At 46.5% G+C, this 22,128-nt stretch overlaps 1 protein-coding gene and 1 long non-coding RNA gene across 2 annotated transcripts in view; one reads left to right on the top strand and one right to left on the bottom strand.

Annotated features, from left to right (window-relative positions):
• Positions 1–22,128, top strand: part of CRB2 (crumbs cell polarity complex component 2) — a 76,215-nt gene that overhangs the window by 36,861 nt on the left and 17,226 nt on the right. The window contains exons 4-6 of the mRNA XM_082208780.1: positions 2,631–2,770; positions 11,554–11,736; positions 12,406–12,519. Of these exons, the coding sequence (XP_082064906.1) occupies positions 2,631–2,770; positions 11,554–11,736; positions 12,406–12,519 (437 nt within the window). The remainder of the gene's footprint in view (positions 1–2,630; positions 2,771–11,553; positions 11,737–12,405; positions 12,520–22,128) is intronic.
• On the bottom strand, positions 16,357–16,733 carry LOC309524436. Its single transcript, XR_014215923.1, has 2 exons — positions 16,540–16,733; positions 16,357–16,432 (listed from the first exon to the last, which is right to left on the bottom strand). It is a non-coding gene; the product is annotated as an uncharacterized lncRNA (long non-coding RNA).

Genomic DNA, 22,128 nt, shown 5'->3' on the forward strand with positions numbered 1-22,128 from the left:
GTGTAGCATCCATCTATGGACAATCTCTTTTCCCTATTTTTTTCCAGGACCAAGTTTCTCATGTCTCTATCTTTAAAGGTTATTAGACAGTCTCCAGGGTATTTCTTCGCTTTCGTCGTTTTTACCTTCATTCTGAAGGCATTCTGAATTGTGTTTGCCACCTCCACTTCTTGGAGTTCTAACCATTGGGCCATTTCCGTAATTAATTTTTGTCTAATATTCTCATTGGGAGTTTCTGGTATCCCTCTCAGCCTTAGGTTAACTTCCCGTTGTCGAAGTTCATTCATGGAGATGGCGTCCCACATTTCTTCTTGCGATTTGTTGGTTTCCATGAGTCCCACCCTGAATTTGTCTTCTTCCCGTTTCAGTTCCCTCATTTCCGTTTTGGTCCTCTTCATTCCTTCTTCTAACGCCTGTGTTCTCTTAGATACTTCCTTAATTTGTCCTTTCAGTTCATTTACCGTCTCATCCATCTTCTTATCCAATTTCCCAATCTTTTCATCCATTTGTTCCATTTTTGTTTCTAGGTTCTTTTCGCTCTGCCTGATTTCACCAAACATTTTTAATATTTCAGCTCTGAAATCTGAGTCCTGTTTAGAACTCTTTCTTTCCCCCGGAGTCCCCCCCTCGCCAGGTTTTTTCTGTGTGTGCGACATTTCATACGATTTAGTCTAAATTAGATCCCTTATTCCACACCACCCTAAAATTTATCCCACCTTCAAATGACAAGCTAGAATAAAGGAGAACAGACAAAAAAAGGAAAAAAGAAAAAAAAGATATCAGATACTCTTCCCCTGATGTAGTCGCGGCTGCCCCTTAAGTACAACAGTCAAGGTATATTTAGACCTGGTACAGTTATGATTTCTGAGCAGTCTCAGTAAACAAAGTAATCAAGATCCCTTCTTCCTGCCACCAATTAGGCTAATCCACCAAATATGAATATTGATGATTAAGACCGATGACTGTGCACCCAGGAACAGCAGGGAAAAAATAAAAAGTCAAAGTTAAAGAGGTGGAAAAATAAGTAAACTTGGTTCCTTTAGTCTAAACCATAACGTAGTCCATCTCTGCGTGTCTGCACACTTAAATTTCTTGGTCTTCTTGCCCCCAATTGGGCTAAATCCCTTAAATGCTCGGACTAGTGGGGTAATCCGTGGGTTAAGATCGATTATGTAGCGTCTCTTTAATGTTCCACGAAAAAAAAAAAAAAAAACAATTTGTAATTTTCCAAAAGAACAAGTTGTAATTTCTCTCCCAGCCACCGGAGGCTGTCGTCCGACTGCGGAAGATTCGGGAAAGGCAAAGTCAGGGATGGGGGAGGAACAGAGGAGAGAAAAAAAAAAATAAAAACGAAAAAGGGGAGAGGAAAAAATGGCCGAGGAGAAGAAAAGTTTTTTCCCCCCTTCGGAGTTGGAACTTCTCTAAAAACCGGCCGTTTTTCACGTATTTAAGTATTTAGAGATCCTTAGTTTTAATTTAGGTAAAGGTAGCGTACAGGTAGCGCGCCGGGAGATGGCTTCTTTCTCCTGCTTCCCCCTTCTGGCACACGACCGCCGAAGTAAAAATGGAGACTTTGAAACAATGAAGTCACTGTTACAGTATAGTCCTTCGAGCGGAGAACTTTAAAATGATACTGTCGATCCTTCTTGCCCCCTCTTTGTACTGAGAACAGGGGAATCAGACGCCTATCCAATCTTAAAGTGTCTTTTTGCTCCCCTCTACTTTCTTTTTTCACAGTTACATAGTTTCAAACTTTCCAGGGAAGAGAAATTTGACCGCTAGCGACACTTACGTTTTTCTCCGCTTTGCTTAGATCTCTGCGTCCGTCATGATTCCAGATAAAAAGTTGCGCTCCCTTTTGACTTCCTTTTTGTTCGAATTGTCTTTAATACGCGTCCAATTTAAATCCCCTTATTTGCGTTCGAATTTCTATTTTTTGAGAGTCCAGCGCTAATCCTTCAGGCTCGGGGCTTCGCTTTTCTCGGAGAGAGTTATGGCTTCCCTCAGCCCGCTTCTCCCCCCGCCGTACTCCTCGCTCCGAATTCGGAGTTACCTGACGGCCGGGAGGTCCGCAATTTCGGCCCCGCGGGAACCAGTGTATCTGCACGCCCTCCAGATACTTTTCAGGGGTCCGCTGCGCCCTGCGAAACCCCTATTTTCCTCCGAGAAGCTCAGGATTCCCCGCTGTGAAGAAATCCCCGCCTGAGTCGGTCTCGCGCTAGACCGGAAGTCCGGGAGTTCCATAATTCAGCTGCATGAATACATACAGTCATACCTTGAGTTGAAGTAGCTTCAGGATAAGTATTTTTGGGTTGCGCGCTGTGGTGACCCGGAAGTAACGGAGAGTGTTACTGCTTGCGCATGCACGGACAGTCGAAATGACGGCATGCGCATGCGCAGAAGCTGTCAATCGCAACCTGTGCATGCACAGACGAGCGGACGCGGTTGCGTTTGCTTCTGGGTGCGAACAGGGCTCTGGAATGGATCCCGTTCGCATCCAGAGGTACCACTGTACTTCCTTTCATCTGTCCAGAATCTTCCAACAATTCCCGAAAAGGGTCTTTCCCCATGGGTGGTGGCAAAGGCTTCCTAACCATGAATCATGGCTCTGTGCTGTTGTTCTTCCTCAGCTACCAGTGTGACTGCCTCAACACGGGCTTTGAAGGGCATCATTGTGAGCTGGATATCTTGGAATGTGCCTCCCAGCCTTGCCAGAATGGTGGTACCTGCCTGGAAGGGGTTGGATGCTACAGCTGTGTTTGCTGGCCAGGTGGGTGAAGTCTTTGTGTTGTTCTCCTATAGTCCAAAAGCTTTTTCCCGTCACAAAGTGAAGTCAACATGTCCCTGTGACTTTCAACCCAGCAGTAAACTCATCCCCAATCCTGTGAAAATCTGGCAGTGAACCTCCAGGCTCTACTAACTATGCAAAAGCTTTCCCAGGCTCTGTTGCATTTATTCATTATCCTAATCTTGTCCCAGAAGTCAGAAACCATCACACAAAATACTTGCAGGGCTCTGGGTCCTTTTCTCCTTTTCTCCGTTCTGCCCAGACACTGAGGTCCAGCGCGGAGGGCCTTCTGGTGGTTCCCTCCCTGCGAGAAGCCAAGTTACAGGGAACCAGGCAGAGGGCCTTCTCAGTGGTGGCACCCGCCCTGTGGAACGCCCTTCCACCAGATGTCAAAGAGAAAATCAACTACCAAACTTTTAGAAGACATCTGAAGGCAGCCCTGTTTAGGGAAGCTTTTAATGTTTAATAGGTTATTGTATTTTAGTGTTCTGTTGGAAGCCGTCCAGAGTGTCTGGGGAAACCCGCCAGATGGGCAGGGTATAAATAAATAATAATAATAATAATAATAATAATAATAATAATAATAATAATAATAATTTATTTATTTATTTATTTATTATTGTAAAAGATCTTATTAAGACCTTTCATACTACATTACATTAGAATACAAAAAAAACTTATTTAAACAAAAACAAAAACAGAGAAAGAAGAAAAAAGAAATACAAAGTCCTCTTTCACAGGTAAATCTTAACTTGTCCCACACAGAGAGAGCTGAAGCCTCCCTGCTCTCACCTGGGAGATTCCCTTGCTTCTCCCATCCTTCCACCCTGGGAGATCTTCACCTCCCTATGCGCAGGGTCAACTGTCCATCACCTTCATCTGCATGTTAACCCCTCCTTAACCCTGAGTAGAGGACAACACAAAACATTACAAAATCAAAGCTGAGCGAAACCAAAACCAAAACAGAAAAAGGAAAAGGAAACAAAACAAAAAGATAAGGCTATTAAAGGAAATAATGAGGAGGGGGGGAGAAATGTGATTTTTTTAAAAAAGAAATAAGTAAAAAGGACTTCCTATTATCCCTCTGCCAATTATATATTCAAGAGTTTTTCAAAACAGCTGAGTGCTCAATCCAGCTGATCCTCCCTCTGCCAGGCGATGTTTTCCAGTCTTCTGACTGGGCATTTCAGGTTTGTTAATTTTTCTTTTGAGGCAAGGAGTCCAAAAGAGGTTCTCTAATTATTATTATTATGGATAAAAGTCAACAATAGTCTTCCCCCAATCCAACATCACAGCTTTACCTGCAGTATTAAGAAACATTCAGTCCTTGTTCTTTATTCCCTCAAGGGTTTATTTACTGTTGTTATGTATTAAGACAATGATCCATAATGATTTACTTATTGTAAAGTCATTAATTGACACCCAGATCCATATCTTCCAAATGCATTTCCTGTTGGCCATGGTTTCTCATCCATTTATATATATACAAACATGGTTTCCATTTCCTCATTTGCCATTCCTTTCCCAAAAGTGTTGCAAGAGGCTTAATAACTTCTTCTTCTAAATTCAATCCAAATTGAATGTAGAATCCTTTCTTTCTCAACTGCCAGCTCAGGATATTTCTTAGTCTCTCCATCCCTGGATACCTTCCCCTCCTCCAGCATTTAGCTGTCTCACTCCTTCTGGCATCTGTATGGAGGTCCTCTCAATTTCATCATCTATTGCCTCTAACTTTACCATTCCATTTTCCTCTTCTGGCAATTCTCCATCAGTATTTCCCCCTGCCCCCAAGTACTCTGTAACTTATCTGGCCTCAGCTTTGTCCAGGGCATTTTTGTTAATCATTTTACACCTCTCTGCTCTAATTTCTTCCAATTGTTCATCAAATAATTTCTGTACAACAGTGATAGTCAGTGGGGTATTTTTCAGCACTTTCACCACCCTGGGTACTCTCTCAGAAATCCACACACTTCTTGTTTATCTGAGATTCCATGCCTCAAATTCCCACAGCAGGCAACCATGTAGTTTCACATTATAAACAGCACATTCGCCAGTGAGATGGAAAATTGGGAATAGAGCACAATGAGATAAAAATTTCTCAGAGTTGGAGACTCTCATAGCTGTTTGAAAAACTTCATTCAGTATGTATCTTAAGAGCACGCTTCTTACTTTATTCGTTTTTAGCCCCTTAATGATGTCTCCTCGTAAGCCAACCGCCGGGTCATATTTCAAATGAACATTTTAACTGACAGTGAGATAGTTTTAGTAGTAATTTATAGGAGTTTCAAAAATAATTGAAGAAAATAGGTTTTGCTGGTCATTGCCGTAAGGACTGACTTCTAGGGCTATTATGTGGTATTTGGGCAAAGTTATGGTTCTTCCAAGGGATGCGGGTAGCGCTGTGGGTTAAACCACAGAGCCTAGGACTTGCTGATCAGAAGGTCGGCGGTTTGAATCCCCGCGATGGGGTGAGCTCCCATTGCTCGGTCCCTGCTCTTGCCCACCTAGCAGTTCGAAAGCACGTCAAAGTGCAAGTAGATAAATACGTACCACTCTGGTGGGAAGGTCAACGGCATTTCTGTGCGCTACTCTGGTTCGCCAGAAGCTGGCCACATGACCCAGAAGCTGTATGCCAGCTCCCTCGGCCAATAAAGCGAGGCAATAAAGCCAATTTACCTTTACCTTTATGGTTTTTCCATTCTTTGGTCACTCATCCTGTCTGTGTTCCTTGTAGGTTTATTGGTTCCATGGTGGGTAGTTACCCTTCCAGAGCATTTGGAAGTTAATCCCTGTTATCTCTGTTCATCAGAGATAATACAATAGACAGTAGCTGTTGTTAATCACCTCAATTATCTCAACAAGGGTGACTGACCTTCCATGCTGCCTTCCCAGAAGTCTGGCTCTGGGTCCTGAATAGTGATTTGGGAGCGGGAGAGCGAGATTTGGTTTTGTTTGCATTACTGCAGACCTATTTAATGCTCAGGTCTCAATACAATATTTGAAATGAAATACAGCTTTGAAATCTGCACTTCTCCAAAATTCATGAAGCAGTTCTTCAACGCCTGCCTCCAAAACAGTATGTATTGGGGGAAAGTGTGGATATAATACTAGTGAAATTAATATACACATTGTAATAGGGAATTAGGGGACATTTAAAACAATGTTTTAAATAGTTGTGGGTTTTTTTTTAAGTTGAAAACTGATGGAACAATGTGGTGAAGATGGCTAAAACGAGAAGCCAGGAGAAACCAAAGTTGGCAGGTCTGTCCATTCCTTGTTCTGATTGCCAGCATATCTTCTACGCAGCAGGAGTCCTTCTATAATCCAGGCAGGGACGGGTGTCGTGCCAGTTCATGCTGTGTGACTCCATGAATCTGTGTTCAGTGATGTATGAGCACAACGCTTTGTTTTATCTCCAACTAACTAAAAAAGGGATGCAGGTGATAGCCTTCTCCTCTTCCGTGAATTTTACTATTCCTCTTTTGAAGTCATCTAGGTTTGTGGCCATCACTGCCTCCTGTGCAAGTGTAGAAGAGTTTGGATTTGATATCCCGCCTTTCACTCCCCTTCAGGAGTCTCAAAGTGGCTAACATTCTCCTTTCCCTTCCTCCCCCCAACAAACACTCTGTGAGGTGAGTGGGGCTGAGAGACTTCACAGAAGTGTGACTGGCCCAAGGTCACCCAGCAGCTGCATGCGGAGGAGCGGGGAAGCGAACCCGGTTCCCCAGATTAGGAGACTACCGCTCTTAACCACTACACCACACCAGCTCCGTGTTCCACGGTTTTAACTACGGATTTTAAGGCACGGTTTTAAGGGACAAGGGTGGTATCCCTTAAACCACAGAGCCTAGGATCAGAAGGTCGGCGGTTTGAATCCCCGCGACAGGGTGAGCTCCCATTGCTCAGTCCCTGCTCCTGCCCACCTAGCAGTTCGAAAGCACGTCCAAGTGCAAGTAGATAAATAGGTACCACTCTGGCGGGAAGGTAATCGGCATTTCTGTGCGCTGCTCCGGTTCGCCAGAAGCGGCTTCATCATGCTGGCCACATGCTGTACGCCGGCTCCCTCGGCCAATAAAGTGAGATGAGCGCCGCAACCCCAGAGTCGGTCACGACTGGACCTAATGGTCAGGGGTCCCTTTACCTTTACCTAACTTTTATCAAAGTAGACCCATTAAGACAAATGGGCCTACTCTTTGCAATGGATCTACTCTGAATAGGACTAGTATTGACTACACCCCACCGACCTGCTCAAATCTTTCTCAGGAATCTACAGAGAATGTAGTTCTGAGCTGGGAAGCTCTGGATATGAGAGAGAGAATGAATGAATGAATCCTTCACATACACATGAAATTACAATTCCAGAATTCTTTGAGGGAAGTCATAATGGAAGAACGGGTGTTGGTGATAAGCACATAACCAGGGGACTGGAATGAAAGGTTCTGTAGTTTGGGAAGTCTCCACTCACTATAAGCTGACTGTGGACACCTCCAAATTCAGTCTGTGACCACCCCCCCCAGAGGCACACCTAGGCCCCCTTGCACCCTTGACAAGGAGCTGTACTGGTGCCTCCAAAGCCAGAAGAGACCATCAACCAGAAACTCAATTTTTTGCTTTTTGTTAATAATATATATATGATATTTATTGAAATTTTAGAAACAATAAAAAGTTACAAAATTAAAAGTAAGAAATAGAGAAGAGTTACAATAATAAAAGAAAAAGAGATACAAAAATACAAAGACAAAATACATAAAAGGTAAAAAATAAAATAAAATCAAATCAATATTTTCATGCCTTATATTTCATTTACTTGTTTCCTGACCTCCTCACACACCCCTTTTTTGCATTCCAGTTCACATGGTTAATTCAGCAAATCCTTACCCTCTATCATTTATCTTTACTCAATATCTTAACCTATTATAACTATATATTTTCAACCATTTCAATCCGTATTTACATATTCTTGTTAATTTTTTTACCAATATCGCTTCTTTTCAATCCAACATCCCTTTAACGTTCATTAATTTTACAGTATTTCTGCAAGTAGTCTTTAAATTTCTTCCAATCTTCTTCCACCACCTCTTCTCCCTGATCTCGGATTCTGCCAGTCATTTCTGCCACTTCCATGTAATCCATCACCTTCATCTGCCATTCTTCCAGTGTGGGTAGATCTTGTGTCTTCCAATACTTTGCAATCAACATTCTTGCTGCTGTTGTGGCGTACATAAAAAAAGTTCTGTCCTTCTTTGGCACCAATTGGCCGACTATGCCCAAGAGGAAGGCCTCTGGTTTCTTCAATAATAAATAAATAAATAAATAAATAAATAAATAAATAAATAAATAAATAAATAAATAAATAGATAGATAAATAAATAAATAAATAAATAAATAAATAATATATTTTTATTAAATATTTCTTGGTTTACAAAAATATGTGCATTGTCTCTTTTTTCAAGTTGTGTTTTCTACAGATCAGTTTCATTAATGTTGTGTGCAGTATTAGGTTAGGAGGAAATGAGGGAGAAAGAGGGAGAGGGGGGAATTGTGAGTGGGGTGAATCATAGAATCATAGAGTTGGAAGAGACCACAAGGGCCATCAAGTCCAATCCCCTGCCAAGCAGGAAACACCATCAGAGCACTCCTGACATATGGTTGTCAAGCCTCTGCTTAAAGACCTCCAAAGTAGGAGACTCCACCACACTCCTTGGCAGCAAATTCCACTGTCGAACAGCTCTTACTGTCAGGAAGTTCTTCCTAATGTTTAGGTGGAATCTTCTTTCTTGTAGTTTGGATCCATTGCTCCGTGTCCACTTCTCTGGAGCAGCAGAAAACAACCTTTCTCCCTCCTCTATGTGACATCCTTTTATATATTTGAACATGGCTATCATATCACCTCTTAACCTCCTCTTCTCCAGGCTAAACATGCCCAGCTCCCTTAGCCGTTCCTCATAAGGCATCGTTTCCAGGCCTTTGACCATTTTGGTTGCCCTCCTCTGGACACGTTCCAGTTTGTCAGTGTCCTTCTTGAATTGTGGTGCCCAGAACTGGACACAGTACTCCAGGTGAGGTCTGACCAGAGCAGAATACAGTGGCACTATTACTTCCCTTGATCTAGATGCTATACTCCTATTGATGCAGCCCAGAATTGCATTGGCTTTTTTAGCTGCCGCGTCACACTGTTGGCTCATGTCAAGTTTGTGGTCAACAAAGACTCCTAGATCCTTTTCACATGTACTGCTCTCAAGCCAGGTGTCACCCATCTTGTATTTGTGCCTCTCATTTTTTTTTGCCCAAGTGCAATACTTTACATTTCTCCCTGTTAAAATTCATCTTGTTTGTTTTGGCCCAGTTCTCTAATCTGTCAAGGTCGTTTTGAAGTGTGATCCTGTCCTCTGGGGTGCTAGCCACCCCTCCCAGTTTGGTGTCATCTGCAAATTTGATCAGGATGCCCTGGGGTGGTGTCACAATGCTTCTATTCTTCTACTTAGTGTATGTGTGGGATTTTGTGTCAGTGTCACTTGTGTGGATTTTCGCTTGTTGTATTTCCTTGGTGGTGAGAGAGGTTGAGGGTTGGCCTAGATCAGGGGTCTGCAACCTTTAAGACAAAAAGAGCCACTTGGACCCGTTTCCGAAGAAAAACAACCTGGGAACCGCAAAACCGGGAAGGTGACATCGGGACGGTGTGTGACTAACACACTCACCGCCCCCATGCGACGTCACAGCCAGTACAGCGCCCACCACAGTGGGGAGTGTCGGGGCGCACAATGCGCCTCCTCCCCTTGCTAGTATCCGCCCCGGAGCCACGGCAAAGGTGTAAAAGAGCCACATGCGGCTCCGGAGCCGCGGGTTGCAGACCCCTGGCCTAGGGAGTGGTTGGTTGTCTTTGGTTGGCTGTAGTGAGATTTGGTTTTGTGTGTGTGTGTGTGTTTGGGTCAGGTTAGCCAGATTGATTTGTATGCCGTCGGTGGATACTTGTCGTTGTCTTGTTGGGCTGTGTATGTGATAAAGAGGAAGCATGCCAGGGTGAAGGTGTCTTCTATTTGTCCCCGTCTCAGTTTCAGTTTATTGGTTAGTTTTTCTAATATATATTTTTTATAAGATATTTATTGGTTTTCACAAATTTTAACAAACACACACACAATACACAATACACAAATACACAAAAACAAACATGCATAATTTCAAAAACTTTTTTTCTTAAAGCTTACTTCACCGACTTCCCCATACCTCCCCTTTCTGCATCCCAATTCACATATTGTTTCAGCAAATTCTTCCCCCTTAATTTTATCTACTTTTTCCTCATTCTTTTATTTTACATAATATTTTACTTCTATAATCCCCTATTCACTATAACCACAACATTTTAGCAATCATTAATTCTGCAATATTTCTTAAGATAGATTTTAAATTTCTTCCTATCTTCTTCCGCTGTCTCTTTCCCCTGGTCCCGGATTCTGCCAGTCATTTCGGCCAGTCCCATATAGTCTATCACCTTCGTCTGCCATTCTTCCATGGTGGGTAGATCTTGTGTCTTCCAATACTTTGCGATGAGTATTCTTGCAGCTGTTGTCGCATACATAAAAAAAGTTCTATCTTTCTTTGACACCAATTGGCCGACCATGCCCAGGAGAAAAGCCTCTGGTTTCTTAGGGAAGGTACATTTAAGTACCTTTTTCATTTCATTATATATCATCTCTCAGAAGGCCTTAATCTTTGGGCATGCCCACCAAAGGTGAAAAAAAGTACCTTCAGTTTTGGTTAGTTTTTCTAATAAGGCTGTTTAAATTTTTTGCTTTTTGTCACCTTTTGCTTTATGTCAGTAATCATCTGCGGCCATCAGGGTTGGGTCTGTTCTGTTCTACCTCTCCCCCTGCCCCCCAGTCTATGTTGGTCCACCTGCCCACCTCCCTCCTCCATTCACTGTTTTCCCTTCTGTCTCCTTCTTCCTTCCCTTTTCCTTCTCTCGCTTGCTGTCTCCATCTTTCTTTCCTCTAGCCCCACAGGGTGTTCTGCTTACACTTCTAAGATCACTGCCAGCCAACTGGGGAGAGGGCCCCTCAGGGCCGCTGTGGTAGCCTAAGCCAGTGACTAGATTCCTCTGCTGAGTAAGGAGCCCAGAGGAGCCTATGCACTCACCTGGCTGCACAGAACAGCAGAGGAGTGGCCAGGGAGTACACGGGCAGGCAGGTAGGCAGGCAGGCTCCTAGCCCAAGCCAGAGTGAAGAGGCATTGTTTCTGCACCCCCTGGGGCCTGGACCCTTGGCTGGGGCCCACCTGCCCAACCCCTAGGTATGCCCCTGCCGCCACGATTGAGCAAAGCACCCCTGAGAATAACTTGCTAGAGAAGGAAGACGTATTGTTGGCATCTCTTTAGGTGGACAGAATGACCCTGAGCATGGAGTGTTTGGGTTAGAGCAGGGATGGGCAACCTAAGTCCCAACCAAGCAGCCCACCGGGGTCGTTTAACCGGCTCACGAGCTGCCCCCGAAATGAGCCCCCCACTCGGTGAGTCCCCACGTGCTGCGCTAAACTGGCATGGCACAGGGACTCGCTTCCGTGGTGCCGGAAATTGCGTCTGCACAGGCGCCGGAAATCAGGGGCACGGGTGCGATCCAGCCCACGGAGGGATCTCCGCTGGAGTAAACCGGCCCAGGTGAGGTGCCAACCCCTGGGTTGGGGGGTTCCTAGATCTAGCCCATTGCTTTGTGACAAATGAGGCACATGTCAGCTCACCTGGCCTCCTGCCCCCTTTGCTTTTTTGTCCCCAGGATACGTAGGGGAACACTGTGAGGTTGATGTAGACGAATGTGCCGCCCTGCCCTGCCTCAATGGGGGCCAGTGCTTTGAACGGTCCAATCAGAGCTACTACGGAGATCACATAGGCTTCCCCCTGCACTTCACCTACCAGGAAGCTGCTGGATTCATTTGCAGGTGCCAGCCAGGCTTTGATGGTAAGTAATACACTGCCGGGTGGAGCGCATGTTTCATTCTGAATGCTCCAGAGGAGATGCTTGATCAAAGAGCTTTGTACATTCTATGACCTGGGGCTCTGAGTGTGTGCATCATCTTGGCTTTACTTCTATTTTGTAGTTTTTTTAAAACTAAGTAATTCACAGTGCTACACCACAGCTGAAAATCAAGGGGAAGGATAGATGCATTAATACACCCATGCAAAGCATCCAAAAATAGACAAGGCACTAATATGTTTCTTTAATATAAGAAAAGCACATCAAAAACAAAACCAAGAGATAATTAATCAGTGCCAGATTATGATGATTTGCTGTCTACTGATGATGTATTCTTGCTGCTGTGGTTTTTCCATTTTATTGATTCCATTTTATAGGCTCTTACCATTCAGCGCTTACTGCTGAAATGCTTTGTTATTTTTTCTGATTCTGTGTTATTCTCTTATAATTTTATAAGTCATTTGGAAACTCTTATGTGGCAAATGACTAATAAATTGAAATAACAACAACAACAATGAAAAGGTGGATCTAAAAAATAGTTCACCCGTTGTATATTTGTCATTAGTGAAGCTTAACTGAATTATGTGTAGATTATTGAATCGGTGAGGAAATAGTTGGGATGTCTAACATAATTTCTTTTTGACATGTTTGAAGGAGAGACTTGCTTCTTCAACATTGATGAATGTACATCCCAACCATGTCAAAACGGAGGGAGCTGTGTGGATCTGGTGAACAGCTATCAGTGTCACTGCCTGCCAGGGTACTCAGGTAAGCAGGGCCAGCCCACAAGGTGAGGTGAACGCTATAGGAGCCAAATCCTTGGGGATGTGGGAGCTTCAGACTCCACAATAAAATATTTGAGGGGGCTATCCCCCCAGGTTGTTGGGTATTACCATTCAAAAAAGTGAGTGTGCACTGCATCATGTGATCAACTACAGTGGTACCTCGGGATGCAAATGGGATCCATTCTGGAGCCCTGTTTGCATCCTGAATAGAACGTAAGATGTGATGGCGCGGGCTGCGTTTTGCTGCTTCTGCGCATGCGTGTGACATCATTTTGAGCGCCTGCGCATGCACGAGCGGTGAAACCTGGAAGTAATGCGCTCCGTTACGTCCGGGTTGCTGCGGAGCGCAACCCAAAAGCGCTCAACCTGAAGCACATTCAACCCAAGGTACAACTGTATGTGGGGCAGGACTTACCTGGGCCCCTGCTATATTTTATTCAAGTTGGCACCCCTGGTGACCACCTCGAGCAGCGGCAGTCCCTGCTGCCTCCACTGGCAGCGGAGAAGGAGTGGTGGTAGGCAAACTGGTTTCTGATGAGATCTTGCAAGAGCTCACCAAAATCTCATGAGACCTCATGGAGGTAAGCTTCAGCAGTGGCGGGGCAGTGGGGTCTGGTCGTGCCAGTGTCAGTGCAGGGTGGCATGTTCCCATTTTGCCTCAAGCGGGTAAGGGTAAAAATGGGCATCTTATTATGATGGCATGTACACAGCAGCATAAGATCCTAAGACATCACCTGCCTGGAATTTCCTGAGTTTCAGAGGGATGTTTGTTATGTGCCCCTTTCATCTGGCACCTTTAAATTCCTGAGAAGGAAATCCTGCACAGTGGCCCATTTAATGAGCATTCAGCCTGGGAATCAAATCAAATCAAATACCTTTATTGGCATCACAGTATAAAACATTTCAAGTCATTGGGATGATTGAAAGGACAGGGTGAAGCTATCGAGGGTAATAAGGTCACGCTGTGAGAATTTAGGCTGAATCTTAGCATTTGGGGAAGTGGGTTTGCTTCACAAGAAACATCCCTGGTCCTGAATAGGGTAACTGTGCCCCTGAAGGACCAGGTGTGCAGCCTGGGAGTCATTCTGGACTCACAGCTGTCCATGGATCTCTGCTAGGCTTTGCAGTTGAAATATTGTGGTGCCTCAAATACGGTACTAGAGATTGCTGTGCTTTAGCTTAAAAGTGGGAGGCCAGTGATCAGCTACAGCCTCTCTTTCACTTTGCTAAGATGTAGCTGTAAAGAGTCTTCATCAATCTCTGTCCTGGACTAGCAACTCCTAAGCAACCTGCCCCCCTTTCATCCTCACTCTTCAGTTTCATGGAATCCTGCAGCTAGTTTTGCAGTTCCTTCTGTCCTGGGTCTTCTAACATGTTGTGAGTCTGCCATCTTGTGGGAGGAAGAGAAATCTGAAAGTCTGAAAGGAGTTGCTTGTTAGTTTCTCTGGGGCAGTAGCAACTCCTGCTATTCCAGGCTCGCTTGGAGCTCAATCATTGCTCAGTCCAGGAATGTGTAAAGGAATTCTGAGAAAATATGTGGGAAACCCACCAGCCAGCAAGGTATTGGTGAATATTGTAGACCCTGTTTTGACAGTACTAGGACTCTCTGTAACTGACTATCTGTAACTGACTAAAAGGTGGCTATCTACGAATGCAGAAACTTCAGAGAGAGATTGCAGTCCTTAGACCATTGCAATGCATGAAGAGGTTTTATGATAACACTTGTGGACTGAAGCAGCACAATAATTTTTTTTTTATCACATGCATGCGCTAATTGGCTTCCCAATGCCTGAATGTCTGTGTTATCCACTATTGGTTTGTGTGTTTGTGTATTTATTCTGGGACTGCTGCTGCTGCTCATCCACTTTCTTCGCAGCACCTGCTCAACTTCATCAGCATCAAAATGCCAGTCTGTTTCTCTATGCTATCCTTTCCTCAGAAAGTATAATTAAGTTCAAACCCCTGCCGCCAATGACTCGTTTCCAATATTAAGCCCACTTCTGGAAGCACCCTAGATTGTTGTTGTTGTTTAGTCATTTAGTCATGTCTGACTCTTCGTGACCCCCTGGACCAGAGCATGCCAGGCACTCCTGTCTTTCATTGCCTCCCACAGTTTGGTCAAACTCATGCTGGTAGCTTCAAGAACACTGTCCAACCATCTTGTCCTCTGTCGTCCCCTTCTCCTTGTGCCCTCCATCTTTCCCAGCATCAGGGTCTTTTCCAGGGAGTCTCTCTTCTCATGAGGTGGCCAAAGTCTTGGAGCCTCAGCTTCAGGATCTGTCCTTCCAGTGAGCACTCAGGGCTGATTTCCTTCAGAATGGAGAGGTTTGATCTTCTTGCAGTCCATGGGACTCTCAAGAGTCTCCTCCAGCACCAGAATTCAAGAGCATCCATGCTTCGGCGATCAGCCTTCTTTATGGTCCAGCTCTCCCTTCCATACATCATACACACCCTACATACATACCTTAGATTAGCCCACACCAATAGGGCTGCTATATATCTGGATTTTCCTGGACGTTACCGGGATTTCAAAGGTGGAATTGATGTCCACAACACAATCTTGGGGATGGCTTCCTTAAAACAAGCTCAACATTTTGGGGGTCTTCCATAAAAAAACTTTTGGGATGTCCTGGTTTTTACTTAATGAAATATGGCAACCCTACCCACCAACACCTGGTGTCATCCAGATGTTTTGAACTCTACAAATCCCATTATTTAGCCCTAGCGCCATACAGCTGTGCTCTTTGGGGCTGAAGGGGAGTTGCAGTCCAAAATATCTGAAAGACACCCGGCTGATGAAGGCCGGACGAATGCAAAGATACCTGAGGGGCCACACCCAACAATAGCTTCAGCAGTGACACAACAAACCCATGTCTGAGCAAGTAATTTATATCAATATTTTTTTTAAAAAAAAACTAAAGGTCCAAACCGCGACATGGCTTGTCTGCATTATTTATAGGAAAAGTTGGCTCCCTCCATTGCTCTTGGCTGGCCAGGGGTTCAGCCATGTGGGCTGCTTATAGCTCCTTTTTCTCAGTTCCTGGTTTTGATCTGAGAGTGTTCTTCGGTTTTGTCACTGCATGTGAGGTGTTTTCTTTTTTTGTGGGGGCGGGGAGGTTGATGGTGAGGATCAGAGTCCAGGGAGTGCTTTTTTTGGCCCATGGAGCCCTTTGCCTTGTATAGGGGTTGGGGGGTCAGCTTAGCCCAGGGGCCTGGCTGCAAACGCATTCTGCATCCTTGCAAGCTGAGTGTGAGAGTTTGTGGAGGAGCGAAGCTGACAGGGAAATAATAGCTATTAATCTCTCCTGCTTTGTCAATTAATCCCAGTCTGGTCCTGCTGGGTAAACAGCTTATTACTTCACATTAGGATCACGGAGCAGCCTTTGGAAGCTTCCCACAATGGTTCCTGATATGCCTTTCTTTGGCAGCTCTGCCCTGCCTTGCGGTGGGGTTTTCCTTTTCTTTCAAGCAGCCCCCGGGATGAGTGGCTGCTGCCAGCCTGATCTGGGTCCCTGAGTCTCCCCCATCTGAAGCCCTCACCCCTTTTCTGAAGCAGGGCTGAGTTAAGGGATGGAGTCAGCAGGAGCCCTGACCTGCCTGTCTGTTGACAGCTCAGCCTGCGCTGCGAATGGACTTCTGCTGAGAGGGGAGGAGGGGAGCAGGTAGAGGAAGCCCCTTTTGCAGCCCCCTTGCCAGAACAACCAGGGGACAGTTTAGGGGTCTGGAGGGAAGGAGCCAGGGAAGGAGGGGTACCCCAAAGCCACATCCCCCGAGTACAGATCCAAACTATACGTTCAGCGCACATGACATATCTCCCCACCTACAGGTGAAACTTGAAAAATTAGGATATCGTGGAAAAGTTCCTTTATTTCACTAATTCAACTTAAAAGGTGAAACTAATATATGAGATTGACTCGTGACATGCCAAGCGAGATATGTCAAGCCTTGATTTGTTATCATTGCGATGATCATGGCGTACAGCTGATAAAAACCCCAAACTAACAATCTCAGAAAATTAGAATATTCAATGAAATCAGCAAAACAAGGATTGCAAATGGAGCAAGATTGGACCTCTGAGAAGCAGAAGCAGATCTCGCTTTGCATGTCATGAGTCGATCTCATATGTTAGTTTCACCTTTTAAGTTGAATTACTGAAAGAAAGGAACTTTTCCACGATAGTCAAATTTTTCGAGTTTCACCTGTGTAGAACTCTGGGAATGGCAGCTCTGTGAGGGTGGAACCACAGTTGCCAGGATTCAGGTGTGTGTGTGTGTGTGTGTGTGTGTGTGTGTGTGTAAGTCATATGCTTTGACTGTATGGTGTGGATCTGCTCTGATTTCTGCACTCCTGCTAGTTTCTTGAATCCAAAATGATGGATGTCGTGGTTTCCTTTACAGCATATGGCGTGGCTCACTTGCTCGAGTTGTCTGGCACTGTTGCTCTTTGCCTGTGTTGCAGTCAGATCTGTGAGTGAGGGGGTTTGTGGTCAGTTTAGCTCTCTCTTGTTAGAGCGGGGGGGGGGGGGGTCCCCATGGAAAGCCCCATCCCAGGGGGCCCTGTTTACAGGGAGCAGCAGACGTTTTCCTCAGGGAGGAAGAGCTTGTGGGACAATAACATGGGGAGGGGACTTGCCAGAATAGTCTGCAGCCTCTCTGGTTTCATGTCAGCAGGAGGCTGAGGCGCATCACCTGCGCTTGCTCTGTAGCCCCCCGCAAGACGGCTTCCAGGTGATATACTGGGGCTTCACTGGTATTTGAGCATTTAAAGGTCACTCTTGTGAATTGGTATTCGCTGCGTCCAGGATGTCTCTAGCTTATTTTATTCTTTTCTGGCTTTTTTAACAAAATAAATCAAGGATCTGGCTTGAACAAGTTTCTCTCTAGGAACATAGAAAGGTGCCTTGCACTGAGTCAGGCCTCCCACCCACCTGGAATCTCTCCCAGGCCACCTGGAGATTCCTGCAGGTGTGTTCAGTGGGGGGGGGGTCTTCTGCATGCAGTGCAGGTGTTCTACCCACTGAGCGACTCTGCTTCAGTTATCTTCTCTGGGTGTTGTGAACTTTGACACAAAACAGTCTGTGGGGCCTTCGGCTGCTGCCTTACCCCACTTGTCGTATCCCTCTTAACATGCTCAAGCCATTCATAACTGTGGAGCCTGTGAGAGGAGGAGGAAGAGGAGGAATCCCACCCTGCTATGCTCAGGTGGTCACTGCTGTCTTCTCTCCAGCAGGGAAGTCACCAGTCAAGTGTGAGCTGAGTGGCCTAGAGGAAGGGCGTGCTTTTCATGTGAAGCAGAGTCTGCGGCAAAGCAGTTTGTGCCAGCCCCTCCGAAACCACTGTTTTCCTAGCCAGTGGGCTGAATTCAGGGACACCCCCTGTTGCCCAGGGGGATGCCAACCCTTTCCTTCCCAAGCAAATAAGATTCAGATGAGACCCAGGCATGCAGCAGAGAGGGAGGGAGCATGGGTCACACGTCAGAAGAGAGGGCGCTTCTTTACACCATGTCCATCCCTGGTTCATCTAGCTCAGTGCTGTCTACACTGACTGACAGCTCCAGGGTTTCAGGCAGGGAGCCTCTGCCAGCCCTACCTGGAGATGCCACTGGCGATTGTATTTTAAGTCGCTTTGTGTTTACTTTTTTGGTAAAAGTGGTGTGTGTGTGACAAACAAGTTGTTGGTATCTGTCTGTCTTGAGAGACAATGGAGTGGGCCTCTGGGGGTGAACTCACACCACTGTGGTAGTGACACTGAAGTGACCTCCATGGGGACACAAGCCTGGGCAGTGTGTTCTGAGGTCCTGGGCAGCCCAGACGACAAGACCCCCCTCTCAGCCTCACTGATGGGGTCCAAAGGAAAGCAGACCAGATGATTGGAACCAGGAGTTGCTGGAAGGAAGCATCCGCTCCAGATTTCTGTCAGGTTTACTCCTTAGCCTTTTCATCTCCCAAAGATGTCCCACAAGGCAGTGGAGGTTTAGTATTAGAGTTTTCCCGTCTCCTAGGTGGCTCCTCACTTCCTTCTGCAGCACTTGTTGGGTGTAACTAATACAGGCAAAGGTAAAGGGACCCCTGACCGTTGGGTCCAGTCGCGGATGACTCTGGGGTTGCGGCACTCATCTCACTTTACTGGCCAAGGGAGCTTCCGGGTCATGTGGCCAGCAGGACTAAGCCACTTCTGGGGAACCAGAGCAGCGCGCGGAAACGCCGTTTACCTTCCCACCGGAGTGGTACCTATTTGTCTACTTGCACTTTGACGTGCTTTCGAACTGCTAGGTTGGCAGGAGCAGGGACCGAGCAACAGGAGCTCACCCCGTCGTGGGGATTCGAACCGCCGACCTTCTGATCGGCAAGCCCTAGGCTCTGTGGTTTAACCCACAACGCCACCCGCGTCCCAACTAATACAAGTACAATGAATAATTATAGTACAATGGCTGGCAGAAGCTCTCCCAGAATTTCAGGCAAAGCTCCTTCTCACCCGTACCTGGAAATGCCATTGGGGGTTGAACATGGGATGGTCTGCATGAAAAGCAGACCCTTTACCCATGAGCTGCGGCCAGACACTCCTGCACACCACAACCCCTCTCTCTTGCCACCCCCCCAGCCCCGCCTTGCCCTGCAGGGGAGGTCGCAAGCAAACATTCTTGTCAGCAGTGATAGGAGCCAGCTGGGGAGGTTTAGAGCTGAGATGGATTAGGTGGTGGTGTGCTGGCAGGCTTCCTCTCCAATCCCTTTCCTCCTGCCTGGGACCCAGGAGTGTGCAGGCTGCTCTCCCAGCCCAGCTGAGCCCCGGCCCCCCTCCTGGCTTCTCCTCCTGAGACCCGCCTGCCCTCCCATGTCAGCAAGGGAGCAGCCATGAACGCCATGCGGGTTGGCGTCTTCCTGGGTGGAATTTGTCTCTTCCTGGCAGGTAACAGACAGAGGCGCCTCTTTATCCTGCCTGTGTGAGGGAGGGTGCGCAGACTCCAGCCAGGGATGGACAGCAGCGGGGAAGGTCGTACGACTCCCTTGTAGAGGGAAGATGCCTCTGTGCGGGTTAGCTGTTCAGCTAGCTGGTCTGGCTTTGGGAAAGTTTAGCTCTGGTGTGTGTGGGTGTGCGCGCGCTTGGCTGTGCCTGGAGCGTAGTGTTGTTGTTTCAGGTTCATGCTCTTGCTTCACGCTCGGATGCCCTGGGACGGGCAGGGGTCGGGGTGGAGTGCAGTGGGGGGAAGCCCTATTCTCTCTCTCCAGTAGGTAAGGACTGTGGAATGTAGTCCAGTCTCCACCATGCAAAGCAGCAGGAGTTTCTCTCCGTCCAGAACCCGGAGATTGTTTCCTCCTCTCTTGGGTTGGTGGGGTTGGGTGGGGGTTCCCTTGCCCATGGAAATGTCCAGGGTGAGGTTGGTGCTTAATCCCCTGCTAAGAGATGTAGGATTCTTTAATTAGGCTGAGCTGGGGGTGAGGGGCCTCTGCCCACCCAGAGTCTCACTCCCCTAGCGTGGGACGTTGAGGAATGCAGGGCCAGCGAATTTTTAGCTAAATGCTCATTAATCCAGACCTCTGACACTCTGTATGCAGTCTGTGGCACAGGCACGGGTAGTAGTCCACCTTTTCGGAATGTACATTTGAGAATGGGCTTTTTTATTCTTTGCCATATATCTGTATGGTGTTTGCACTATGGCTGAGACCCGTCATGGATCAGGCTGCAACCGAGTAGAGGATTCCAACCCGGCAGTTGTAGACCAGCAGGCTGACACAAAGCTGGGGAACCTGAGGTCCTCTGGATGTTGCTAGAATAGAGCTCCCCTCAATCTGATCATTAGCCACGGGGCTGGTGGACTGTGCTGCCCTCCCACCATTTAGGAGTAGCCCCTGGCCCAAAGAAGGTGATTTCCCCCATGCTGTTCCCACCACCACCACCACCCTGGCAGGGTCCACAGGAGGTGGCTCAAATATACCTGGCAAGGAGGCTTCCAGCACAAGGGTGAGCCTGTTCAGAGCACGTCATTCATTACTTAAGGCACGACTGTGTTGGCAAGCCCTTTTGTGACAACTGCAAGAGCTGCAGCCTTCTGATAGTGCCCTTCTCAAGGTGGTGAGGGTGGCCAGCTTTCCCAAGAGCTCTTTTTGCTACAGTTTAGGGGTCCCCCTTTTCTGGCAGAGGAAGAATGAGAGATTATGGGTTACGTGAAGGCCCTTCCAGGCTTCCTTCTTAATTGAGCATTAATGATGGTATGGGGTGTTTTGGGGCAGACAGGCTGCTTCCTGCTGAAAGTCTGTGAGTTTTTATATCACAAGTGTCCAAGGTTAGCTTTTTTCAGTCTTGCCGTTGTGGAAGAGTAACACTCTGAATGCCAATAATGCAAAAACATCGGGGAAACATTGCAGAACAACTAACAAAGTGTGGGAATACGTGTGGGTCGTCCAGTATGAACCCACCATGTGTGCACTATTATTGTGTGAAGGACATCTTGCAGAATATACCTGGAAAAAATAAATCAGTCTGGAGGGGGTAAGATTACTGCCTTTAGGATTTAAGGGTGCTGCCACAGGCAGAAAGGTTGTGATGGTGAGAATGTGCTCGTTTTATTTTATTTTTGCATGGAAAACTCTTCTCCCCCCAGCTTTTGGAAGAGGCCTGAAGTTGTGTGGTTGCACACCAAAGTTTTACTCCCTCTGCTTTTAAATTGAACCCCCCCCCCAGAGGATATTTGCCTCCCTCTCTGCAACAACCTTCCCAAAACTCCCTCCCTCCCACATGAGTGTAGGTTATTTCCTGGCCTGTACCAGCCTACTTCTGAAAGGCCTAGAGCAAAACCTTCTCATTTCCGGAGAAGGAGAAAGGGGTTGTCTTCCTGAGGCTTTGCGTCAAATGAATATGTAAATAAAGGCAAGTTCACAAAGACCTCCTCTACCCCCAAAACTGAAGTATCTAAGAAATGAAGCCAGCGGAGTCGCCTTCTCTTGAGGGACCATGCCTTTTACCAGGACTCAGATAGCAATATCTCTCTTCGCTGGCTTAATGTATGTGTACAGTTGTGAGTCGTACTCTGTGGAGGATGGTTGTGGGTCACGTCAGGGAGATTACACAACCCCCCTTGTTCCAAAGACTGCATTATTCTCAGAGAAATAGAGAAAGGGAAAGAGTTGTGAGTTTGGGGGAATGGGTCTGCATGATGCCTGAGTCCCTTCCAATTTGTGGGGTCTTGGATCCAGCAAGAGTTAAAGCAAGGGTAGTCAAACTAAGGCCCGGGGGCCGGATCCGGCCCAATCGCCTTCTCAATCCGGCCCGCAGACGGAATCAGCATGTTTTTACATGAGCAGAATGTGCGCTTTTATTTAAAATGCATCTCTGGGTTATTTGTGGGGTGTAGGAATTCGTTCACCCCCCCAAAAAAAATAATATATAGTCCAGCCCCCCACAAAGTCTGAGGGACAGTGGACCGCCCCCCTGCCGAAAAAGTTTGCTGACCCCTGGGTTAAAGTCTAACAACAACAATTTTATTAATCATACCCCGCCCATTTGGCTGAGTTTCCCCAGTCACTCTGGCTGGCTTTCCATTTTTGCATTGGCTGGCAAGTTTCTTTGTGAAATATTGGACATAGCTGCCATTTAAG

Source organism: Podarcis vaucheri (genome assembly GCF_965113315.1).
Source record: "Podarcis vaucheri genome assembly, chromosome: Z".
Taxonomy (NCBI): Eukaryota; Metazoa; Chordata; class Lepidosauria; order Squamata; family Lacertidae; genus Podarcis; species Podarcis vaucheri.